General features: G+C 36.2%; 1 protein-coding gene across 3 annotated transcripts in view; it reads right to left on the reverse strand.

The window, feature by feature from the left end:
- The window catches only part of SLF1 (SMC5-SMC6 complex localization factor 1), an 83,764-nt gene that overhangs the window by 49,887 nt on the left and 21,490 nt on the right, over positions 1 to 12,387 (reverse strand). For all 3 annotated transcript variants that reach the window (XM_045998897.1, XM_045998898.1, XM_045998896.1), the window contains exons 6-9: positions 9,325 to 9,468; positions 6,560 to 6,706; positions 5,568 to 5,714; positions 4,600 to 4,722 (exon numbers count right to left, since the gene is read on the reverse strand). In XM_045998897.1, coding sequence (XP_045854853.1) covers positions 4,600 to 4,722; positions 5,568 to 5,714; positions 6,560 to 6,706; positions 9,325 to 9,468 — 561 coding nt within the window. The remainder of the gene's footprint in view (positions 1 to 4,599; positions 4,723 to 5,567; positions 5,715 to 6,559; positions 6,707 to 9,324; positions 9,469 to 12,387) is intronic.

The following is a 12,387-nucleotide window of genomic DNA, read 5'->3' on the forward strand; positions in this document are numbered from 1 at the left end:
AGATTAGGATCATTCCCTGCATATTTTCAGACCACAATGTTCTGAAGCTAGAACTCAATCACAAGAGGAAAGCTGGAAAGAACCCAAATACATGGAGACTAAATAGCATCCTTCTAAAGAATGAATGGGTCAACCAGGAAATTAAAGAAGAATTGAAAAAATTCATGGAAACAAATGATAATGAAAACACAATGGTTCAAAATCTGTGGGACACCAAAGGCAGTCCTGAGAGGAAAATATATAGCGGTACAAGCCTTTCTCAAGAAACAAGAAAGGTCTCAAGTACACAACCTAACCCTACACGTAAAGGAGCTGGAGAAAGAATAACAAAGAAACCCTAAACCCAGCAGGAGAAGCAAAATCATAAAGATCAGAGCAGAAATCAATGAAATAGAAACCAAAAAACCAATAGAAAAAAAAAATCAATGAAACTAGGAGCTGGATCTTTGAAGGAATCAATAAGATTGATAAATCCCTGGCCAGACTCATCAAAAAGAAAAGAGAAAGGACCCAAATAAATAAAATCATGAATGAAAGAGGAGAAATCACAACTAAAACCAAAAAAAATACAGACAATTTTAAGAACATACTATGAGCAACTCTACGCCAACAAATTTGACAATCTGGAAGAAATGGATGCATTCCTAGAGACATATAAACTACCACAACAGAACCAGGAAGAAATAGAAAACCTGAACCGGCCCCTTAACCAGTAAGGAGATTGAAACAGTCATCAAAAATCTCCAGACAAACAAAAGCCCAGGGCCAGATGGCTTCCCAGGGGAATTCTACCAAACATTTAAAGAAGAACTAATTCCTATTCTCCCGAAACTGTTCCAAAAAATAGAAATGGAAGGAAAACTTCCAAACTCATTTTATGAGGCCAGCATCACCTTGATCCCAAAACCAGACAAGGATCCCACCATAAAAGAGAACTACAGACCAATATCCTTGATGAACACAGATACAAAAATTCTCACCAAAATACTAGCCAATAGGATTCAACAGTACATTGAAAGGATTATTCACCACGACCAAGTGGGATTTATTCCAGGGCTGCAAGGTTGGTTCAACATCCGCAAATCAATCAATGTGATACAACACATTAATAAAAGAAAGAACAAGAACCATATGATACTCTCAATAGATGCTGAAAAAGCATTTGACAAAGTACAGCATCCCTTCCTGATCAAAACTCTTCAAAGTGTAGGAATAGAGGTCACATACCTCAATATTATCAAAGCCATCTATGAAAAACCCACGGCAAATATCATTCTCAATGGAGAAAAACTGAAAGCTTTTCCGTTAAGGTCAGGAACATGGCAGGGATGTCCATTATCACCACTGCTATTCAACAGAGTACTAGAAGTCCTAGCCTCAGCAATCAGACAACAAAAAGAAATTAAAGGCATCCAAATTGGTAAAGAAGAAGTCAAACTATCACTCTTCGCAGATGATATGATACTATATGTGGAAAACACAAAAGACTCCACTCCAAAACTGCTAGAACTTGTACAGGAATTCAGTAAAGTGTCAGGATATAAAGTCAATGCACAGAAATCAGTTGCATTTCTGTACACCAATAGCAAGACAGAAGAAAGAGAAATTAAGGAGTCAATCCCATTTACAACTGCACCCAAAACTATAAGATACCTAGGAATAAACCTAACCAAAGAGGCTAAGAATCTATATGCAGAAAACTATAAAGTACTCATGAAAGAAACTGAGGAAGACACAAAGAAATGGAAAAATATTCCATGCTCCTGGATTGGAAGAATAAATATTGTGAAAATGTCTATGCTACCTAAAGCAATCTACACATTTAATGCAATTCCTATCAAAATCCCATCCATTTTTTTCAAAGAAATGGAACAAATAATCCTAAATTTTATATGGAACCAGAAAAGACCTTGAATAGCCAAAGGAATATTGAAAAAGAAAGCCAAAGTTGGTGGCATCACAATTCCGGACTTCAAGCTCTATTACAAAGCCGTCATCATCGAGACAGCATGGTACTGGCACAAAAACAGACACATAGATCAATGGAACAGAATAGAGAGCCCAGAAATCGACCCTCAACTCTATGATCAACTAATCTTCAACAAAGCAGGAAAGAATGTCCAATGGAAAAACGACAGCCTCTTCAATAAATGGTGCTGGGATAACTGGACAGCCACATGCACAAAAATGAAATTGGACCACTTCCTTACACCACACGTGAAAATAGACTCAAAATGGATGAAGGACCTCAATGTGAGAAAGGAATCCATCAAAATCCTTCAGGAGAACGCAGGCAGCAATCTCTTCGACCTCAGCCGCAGCAACATCTTCCTAGGAACATCGGCAAAGGCAAGGGAAGCAAGGGCAAAAATGAACTATTGGGATTTCATCAAGATCAAAAGCTTTTGCACAGCAAAGGAAACAGTTAACAAAACCAAAAGACAACTGACAGAATGGGAGAACATATTTGCAAACGACATATCAGATAAAGGGCTAGTATCCAAAATCTATAAGGAACTTAGCAAACTCAACACCCAAAGAACAAACAATCCAATCAAGAAATGGGCAGAGGACATGAACAGACATTTCTGCAAAGAAGACATCCAGATGGCCAACAGACACATGAAAAAGTGTTCCACATCACTCGGCATCAGGGAAATACAAATCAAAACCACAATGAGATATCACCTCACACCAGTCAGAATGGCTAAAATTAACAAGTCAGGAAATGACAGATGCTGGCGAGGATGCGGAGAATGGGCAACCCTCTTACACTTGTTGGTGGGAATGCAAGCTGGTGCAACCACTCTGGAAAACAGCATGGAGGTTCCTCAAAATGTTGAAAATAGAACTACCCTATGACCCAGCAACTGCACTACTGGGTATTTACCCTAAAGATACAAACATAGTGGTCCGAAGGGGCACGTGCACCCGAATGTTCATAGCAGCAATGTCTACAATAGCCAAACTATGGAAAGAACATAGATGTCCATCAACAGATGAATGGATAAAGAAGATGTGGTATATATACACAATGGAATACTATGCAGCCATCAAAAGAAATGAAATCTTGTCATTTGCGACAACTTGGGTGGAACTAGAGGGTATCATGCTTAGTGAAATAAGTCAATCGGAGAAAGACAACTATCATATGATCTCCCTGATATGAGGACGTGGAGATGCAACATGGGGGGTTACGGGGATAGGAGAAAAATAAATGAAACAAGATGGGATTGGGAGGGAGACAAACCATAAGTGACTCTTAATTTCACAAAACAAACTGGGGGTTGCTGGGGGGAGGTGGGGTTGGTGGGGGGAGGTTATGGACATTGGGGAGGGTATGTGCATGGTGAGTACTGTGAAGTGTGTAAACCTGGCGATTTACAGACCTGTACCCCTGGGGATAAAAATACATTATATGTTTATAGAAAAAATAAGAAATAAATAAAAAATTTAAATGGAAAAAAAAATACAAATTAGAACAACAATAAAGCTCTGGCTTCCACTTAGGATGTAGAAGGAAATACCCACAACCCTCTGGGTAAGGGAACGGAAAACAAAATCTTTACCCCTGGAAAAGGGAAAGAAAAAATCATGGTCCCGGATCATTAGCAATTCCCTACCACTGCGGGCAGGGCAAGATCACTGAGAAAGTCTCGCCCACCCCCAACCCTAAAGGGCTGCATAAGACCTAGGCTGACCCAGGACATCATAAAAGGGCCCCAATGTCAATTATCTGGCTAGCAAGCATTTTATTTTGCTTTTTAGTTTTATTAATTTTTTTTTTGAAGAGACAGAGAGAGAAAGAAAGCAAGAGGGAGGGAGAGAGGGTAAGGGACAGAGGGAGAAGTAGAGGGAGAAAAAAAATCTCTCTCTTGGATTGATCTCACAACCATGAGCCGAAATCAAGAGCTGGATGCTTAACCGACTGAGCCGTCCAGGCGCCCCAAGCTAGCAAGCATTTTAACACCAAGATACAGCAGTCTAGAGCCCCTGGATGGTTCAGTCAGTTAAGTGTCTGCGTCCACTCAGGTCATGATTCCAGGGTCCTAGGATTGAATCCCACATGGGGCTCCTCACTCAGCAGGAGGCTACTTCTCCCTTTCCCTCTGCTCCCCCGGCTTGTGCTCTCTTTTTGACAAATAAATAAAAACTTTAAAAAAAAATTAGCCATCATTGTTGGGCGCCTGGGTGGCTCAGTGGGTTAAGCTTCTGCCTTCGGCTCAGGTGATGATCTCAGGGTCCTGGGATCGAGTCCTGCATCGGGCTCTCTGCCCTGCAGGGAGGCTGCTTCCTCCTCTCTCTTTCTCTGCCTACTTGTGATCTCTGTCTGTCGAATAAATAAATAAAATCTTTAAAAAAAGATACAGCAGTCTATAAACACCTAATTTATCTGTAGCTTCACTGAGCTATAAACAGCAGAGAATTCAGCTTATTTATTAAATGTACAAACACATTTCTGTTCATAACAAATTAATAAATTGAGAAAATTTTAAGACACATTAAACATCATAATGAGTCATTACTATTATTATTATATTTTGGTTCTACTAGAGAAGGATAGGAAACTATAGAAAATTTCAGTATGCCAAGTTCTACCTGAGCTCTATATATGTGCTTCCTTAACTCATTTTTTATTTCAGCAATATCCACATCTGTTCTGACATCCTTGGGTTTTGATTCTTTGGCACGATCAGCAAAAACAGAACTCTTCATTTCTTTCTGCATATATGTAGAAGTATTTTAGACAGTGTACTAAAGACAATATCACCACAAATGTTAAGTATCAAAATAACAGAATACAAGAAGAACACATTCATGCAGCATTAACTTCAACAAAGATCCTTATAATCATACTTTATAAAAATTATACAAGGAAATAAAAAGTTTAAAAAAAAAGGAAATATTTTAATTTGGAAAGTTTTACCTAGGGTAATTTTCCTTTCAATCCCAAACTTTCCTTTCCTCAACCCCATTGTTGCCATGGTCACACATAACATGATTCATTATTTATTTATCATTTTTCTGAAGATCCTTCTGGATATATGCATATAAACATGCTGCGGTTTAGAAAAAATCAAGTTATACTCTAGAATAATTAACTCAAGAAGGATCCCATTCAAAAGACAAGCACTATCTTATTAAAAATGATCTGTATTATACCAGGAAGAACAAGACAAAAACTAAAATTTAGATTAGAATGCATTACCCAAACTTTCATACACATGTAGTCCTAAGGGATTTTTATTTTAGGAATTTTAGCCTCTTTTTTCAGAACCTTTATTTCTTTTTCATTTTTGTGACATTCAGGCAAATCATAATATATTTGAATATCCTGATTATTAATTCAAATTTCCTTGTGTATGCATGTAAAAAATACTGTCTTTATAAACTAGAGTTAATTACAACATTAGTTATGAATATACCAGATCAACTGAAAACCATTTTTTCAAGGTGTGCAGGTTATATTTGACACAGTAAGCAATTATAAAGTAAGATTTTATGTCTAGATTATATTATGGAAGCCAAAGAATATTAACTGTTTAGCTTAGCTTAGAAAGTTTTACCTGATCTCTATATATGTGCTTTCTTGAGGTACTTTTAAGTTTATTATGTTCAATGTCTTTCCTGGAATCTCTTTCTTTTTCTTTCTTGCGTTTTTTCCTCAAACTGTAACTCCTTTGAATATCTTCATCTCTTTTCTTTATTTCCTTCTACAAGTATTCAGACCACCGTTAAATCTCAACATGAATGACAGATGTTACAAAATCCAAAAAAACTTCAAGAATATGACTTACAACACAAGTATACAACGTTAAAAAAATAATAGTTTTATAAAAAAGGAAACCTCATCCATTGTTAAAGTTGGTATAAATTAGTGAAACATTTTGGAACACAGCTGGGCATTACCTATTACAACCTAGCAAATCCACCCTAAGGAATACATCCTAAGTTAGACAAACTCTTGTATATGTGCACGAAGAGTCCTGAAAGAGAATGTTCACATTGTTCATGGCACAACTATTCATAACTGCAAAAACCAAGCAAGCAAACACAAACCAAGAAAATGAAACCCAAATTTACTTATATCAGTAAGTAAAATGGTTAAAGATATAGTTGCAAATAAATGGATTAAAGATTATATATGCCAGTAAATAAAAAAGCATGATTATGAATATCATCAACTACAAAAAGTTCGTTAAGAGGCAAAACTAAACAATATATTGCTAGAGATAAGTACATTACCAGCAAAACTATAATGAAAAACAAGAAAACAACAAAAATGCCAAGATAGAGGTCACCCATGGGAAGAGAGATAAAGAGAGGATATAGTTTGGAGATGACACAGAGTAGGCTCTTAAACTAGTAATGCTCTATTTCTTAACCTAGCTGGTGCATACATAACACTCTTTTATACTTTTTAAAATTGTACACAAATGCCTTATAAACATTTCTGTAAATGTAATTCAGAAGGAACAATGTTATGAATATCATTACATTTGACAGATTTAGAAAAGGGCTGAAAAATATAAATCATTTTTCATTTGGAAGGTCTTACCTGACTTCTGCATGTGTGCCTTCTTAAGGTATCTCTCATTTTAACAAGTTTCAAATCTCTACTGGAATCTTGGAATTTTTCTTTTTTGTGATGTTCAGTCAAAAGAGAACTAACATTAACATCTGCATCATGATTTTTCATTTCTTTCTACATGTATGGAAGGAAACTTCAATTAGACTGTGGATGAAACATAGCCTTAACACAACCAATGCACGCCACAACAGAAAAACCCATTCAGGAAGGTAGGCTTTCTAAAACATATATACAAGATTAACTATAGTAAAGAGCCTTGAAATTGTATTACATCTTAGCTACACTAAAATGAAGCAAAGAAATGTAGATTTTTGTTCAGGAAGGTTTATATTGTGTTCACATATACATTTCATGTAGGTACTTTTATTAATCTTTCTTGGAATCTCTACTACCCCCCCCATATGTCACACGATTAGTCAAAAACATGATTTGATTATCGTTATTTTATTTTTCCAAAATTTTCCAAAATTTTTGAAGATTTTCATTAATTTACTTGAGAGCGAGTGAGAGAGAGAGAGACCAAAGGGAGAGAGGCAGACTCCCCACTGAGCAGAGAGCCCAATGGGGGGGGCTCGATCCCAGGATCTCGAGATCATGACCTGAGCCAAAGGCAGATGCTCAACCAACTGAGCCATGCAGGTGCTCCTATTTTTCCAAATATTTCTAAAAATAGTTTTAGACTGTAGGTCAAATAGAATCTTGCCATTATTAGACATATCAGATAAAAACATCTCAAAAAATCTTTTTATAGGGGCATCTGGGTGGCTCAGTTGGTTGAGCAACTGCCTTTGGCTCAGGTCATGATCCTGGAGTCCTGGGATCGAGTCCTGCATTGGGCTCCCAGCTCCATGGGGAGTCTAATTCTCCTTCTGACCTTCTCCCCTCTCATGCTCACTCTCACTCTCTAATAAATAAATAAAAGCTCTAAAAAAAATCTTTTTATAGAACATAAAATTTTAATAAGGTTAAGGAGCATTAAAACCATATTGTTTATTCATTATGCAAAGTTATATATGCATTATATATCATATACATTATTATATTAGTTATGGACATACAATATAGTTATTCAACAATTCCATACATTACTCAGTGTTCATCATGGTAAGTGTACTCTTAATCCCCGTCACCTACCTCATCCATCCCCCCTACCGTCCCTCAGGTGACCATCAGCTCTCTATGATTAGGAGTCTGGTTTTTTGTACAAAGAAAATGATTTTTAAAAATAGAAATTTATACCTGAATTTTAGTGTTATACAATATAAATTGATGTATTTTCATAATTCCCGTATCTTTTGCGTAATCTCCATTTGATTCTTTTTTCCATGTTAAAAAAAAACTGTTTTAGTAACTCCCATCATTTTACATTCCTTTATGAAAGTCAAAATTTTTTTTTTTTTTAATTTTTTATTTTATTTATTTGACAGAGAGAGAGATCACAAGTAGGCAGAGAGGTGGGCAGAGAGAGGAGGAAGCAGGCTCCCTGCGGAGCAGAGAGCCCGACACGGGGCTCGATCCCAGGACCCTGAGATCATGACCTGAGCCGAAGGCAGTGGCTCAATCCACTAAGCCACCCAGGCGCCCCGAAAGTCAAAATTTTTATACTGTGGCTTATGATGCATTTTTCTCAGACAGATTAGCTCAAAAAGCCTCTTATTAAGCTGGGTGGCTCAGTCTGTTAAATGTCTGACTCTCAGCTGTGACTCTTGGTTTCGGCTCAGGTCAGTTCAGGTTGTGATCTCAGAGTCACTGTGCGCCTGCGGGAAATCTGCCAGTTTCCCTTTTCCTTCCCCTCTGCCCTTCCCCACCTCACGTGCTCTCTTTCACTCTCAAATAAATAAATCTTTAAAAAAATTTAGTTTGGGGCACCTGGGTGGCTCAGGGGGTTAAAGCCTCTGACTTCGGCTCAGGTCATGGTCCCAGGGTCCTGGGATTGAGCCCCGCATGGGGGGGGGGGGGTCTCTGCTCAGCAGGGAGCTTCCTCCTCTCTCTGCCTGCCACTCTGCCTACTTGTGATCTTTGTCTGTCAAATAAATAAATCTTAAAAAAAATATTTAGTTTAGACTAAATAATAGTAACAGGCCAATGATCTGGTAAATCAAATAGTCTGTTTCATAAAGCACAGTGTGAAACTGAGCATAATTAAAAATTAGCTATTCTAGGGTAGAAGTAATAATAATAATGCCTTTTTTTGGTTGCCGCTATTTGAAAAGTTTTATACGAGAGCCACATATATGCTTTCTTAATCTACTTTTCATTGGTTCAAGTTCAAAGTCCTTCCTGTTTGTTTTCCTTATTAAATCAAAATATAATTCATTTGTATCATTTAAAAAAATTTGTTCAATATGCAGCAAAATACTAGACTTTAGATCATGAATCATGAATATACATAATTGCTGAAAGAGAAGAATCTTCTATAAGAAATACATTTATGTTAAACATTCAGGGGAATTATAAGTAATTCTCATGTGTTGAAAATGCACTACACATTAGGAACTGTGTGTTCTTATATGCATATATGTGTTATTTCAATAAAAGTCTCAAAACCTGGGACATACGGCAATATCTTGAACAAGCTCAAATAACAGATAATAAAAACACAGAGCTGGGTTCAAATACTAGCTCTGATTTCAAAATTTGTTTAATTTCTACCATATGCGCCCCCAAAATAATGATGTAAGAACCAGAAATGTACTTTTTTTTTTTTTTTTTTTTTGCCCATAAAGTTTTACCTGGGTCCTACACGTGGTCTCTTTTAAGGCACCTTTCATTTTAAGAAATCCTTTATCTTTCCAGAAATCTTTGTTTTTTTCCTGATTGCTGTGTTTATTCCAAACAGAATGGATCTGGGAATCTTCATCATTCTGAATTTCTTTCTGTATGTATATATAAATGGTTCAGACAATCAATTAAGTATAATATCAACACCATGTACTTTACATTATCCAACATTATCTAACTGCAAAAGAAGGTAAAATTCCTCCTCCTAAATAAAGTTATTAAATGGTAGTAAATTCTTTCAAGGAAAATAATTCAAAACGAAGGTCCTGAATAACAAAGTGATTTCTGTGTATCTTCAAAAAATATAATGCTTTGTTGGCCTAGTAACAATCAAGGCTTTTCATGAATAATCATGAACAGAAATATTTTACCTAGTTCCAGTCAAAGTTAAAGGTACAATATAGATAAAAATATGTTTCAGATTAGATTACTTCTGATTATTTTTCAGGTTTTTACCAGTAAGACTTCTCAACTGCAAGTCTACTACAAACACAGAGGAAAAGAGGCCTAATAGAAGAATTCCCAGCTCTTATTTTACTTGAATAGCAATAAAAAATTATTTTTGCCTAACTCTATCTCAAATATTTAAATTTTTCTTGCCAAGAAAAACAAACTGAATTCATAAACCACCTACCAATGATGTTTAAGACATTTGCATATGTACTTATATAGAGAATTCTAAAGTTTAGCAAAATAAAGAGATGGAAGTAAAACTGAGTTCATGACATATACTACAATGCACTTAAGGAATGGTATTCAGAGATCCATTATCTTTACAAAGAAATGAGAAAATCACTGTCCTCTTAGGGAACAGTTATGATATAAACTGAAATGTGTAAGGCCTATGGTGTCATCTTTAGTTCCCTTTCACCTGTACTGGGATTCCTATGTAGATGTGAGGGTCTTTTAGCAGGCTGCAATCCTCCAATCAAAGAACAATTCCTGATAGTACTTGACTGACTTTTTTTTTATTCAAGAAAGTAAAACTGAAAACTAAGAAAAATGAAGAACTTTCCTCCTTCCTATTCCAGGCATCAAAGAAAGAATTACTCTGAATGTACAAACCATAATTATTGTTAAGGACTACTTGAAGTGGGATAAAAGTGACTTTCTGGCTTTAAATTTAAAACTGGTTGACAATGGGAGGATATATCCTTACAGCCCAGAGCATCAAGAAAAGTCTAAAATACTGAATGAATTAATCCCACGTAGATTCCAGTAATCTAGTATGTTCCAGAAAAGCAAAAGAACATTCCATTATCATTAACTAGGCAAGAACATACTGTTTTCTAATCTTAGATGTATTTACTTATGTATCCATTTCAAGATGTTAGATATTGACCTGTGAAATAAAATGTACAAAGCAAGTACCTTACATAAATTAACTAATTAAAAACCATAACCTGACAAATGAGGACATTTGGAAGCTTTTTAGAATATATTTTTTATAGAGTTAAATGATCAATATGTATTTTTCTCCAAATCACTAATACTCTAATTGAATACTTTAATGAAATATATAGGAAGCATTTTCTTTATCTACAAATATTCATTGCTTATTCCATATTTCTTTTAAAAAAATTTTGTAATTTTTTTTTTATTTCAAAGAGAGAGAAAGCGAGAACACGAGCGAGCAAACATATGAGCAGGGTAGGGACAGAGGGAGAAGCAGGCTCCCTCCTGAGTAGGGAGCCCAAGGTGGGGCTAGATCCCAGGACGCTGGCAGATGCTTAAGCAACTGAGCCGCCCAGGCACCCCTCTTATTCTTCATTTTACAAATATTTCTTTGGTGCCAACTATATACTAGGCATTGTGTTAAGTGTTTGTCTCCTATATGACCTACGGAAAAAAGGCCATATCTAGTCTCTCTTATATAGTATAATTTTGTGTTCCAAATAGATGAACAAAGCCTACTTATTCAGTAAATTATTCTACTATCTAGGAGTAGAGTAGCATAGGGTGGCAATGACAGTCGGCCTGGCTCCTGATTCAGATATTTGATGGGGTTTATTGTTTTACACTAGGTATAGAGAGACTCTGGTCCCTGGATCTTATTCCTTGATTCAGCCATGGCATTCACCACACAATTCATGACACCGAATACAAAATCAGAGAGGTAATCAAAGAGTGCTATACATGGTTCTTAGCTAGTATCCATACCCTGATTCTGAAGATCTTATGATTTACTACTAGTTATGGCACTGTCAACAGCATTAGGTATTTTTAACTACCCAGAAAGAGACCAGGTGAATATCAAGGTTACCTAATAATACCCCTACAAATCCAAGGTTACCTACTAATAACCAAATGTGTATAGGAAAGGGCATTTGAGGAGAGAAGTCTTAAATTTTACTCAGTCCTTAACCTTAAATTTTTGGTCTGGCACATGTCAGTTGCAGGAGCATGGGCAAATACTTGAAGCTGATTGTACTTCATTCTGCCAACTATAAAATGAGGCTATAATACATAGACACAGGAATATGATGTTATTAAAGTAAGGTTAAGGGGGTATATAAGAGTGCCTGGCTGGCTCCATCGGGAGAGCATGCAAGTCCTGAACTTGGGGTGTGAGTTCAAGCCTCATGTTGGGTGAGCAAAGAAAGAAGGACAGAAGGGTGGGATGGAAAGGAAAGAAAAGAAAGATAAGTAGACGGAGATTAAGGGTGCATAATGCTTAGCGGAGAGAGTCTGGCACATAGTAATCACTCAATAAATATTAGTCCACAGTAACAGTTGTAATAGTTGTCACAACAACCAAAGTAAGATAGTATTAGCTTCTATGTACAAAGGAAGAAATTCAGTCTCAGGATAGAGACTGTGCTCAAAAAACTAATCAATTATAAATCTGGGTCACAAATCAGTTGATCTGCCATTTAAAAAATGAATGTTTTCTTCTATCATTCCTACTGTACTTAAGACTTTTCTGCAGTTCAATTTTTATTTTCTTTCTTAGGCAGACAGTCAAAAGAAGTTTTAAGTATTCCAAAGTACCCTCCTTTTTTGGGGGGCAAGGC

The sequence above is a fragment of the Meles meles genome, chromosome 3 (genome assembly GCF_922984935.1).
Source record: "Meles meles chromosome 3, mMelMel3.1 paternal haplotype, whole genome shotgun sequence".
Taxonomy (NCBI): Eukaryota; Metazoa; Chordata; class Mammalia; order Carnivora; family Mustelidae; genus Meles; species Meles meles.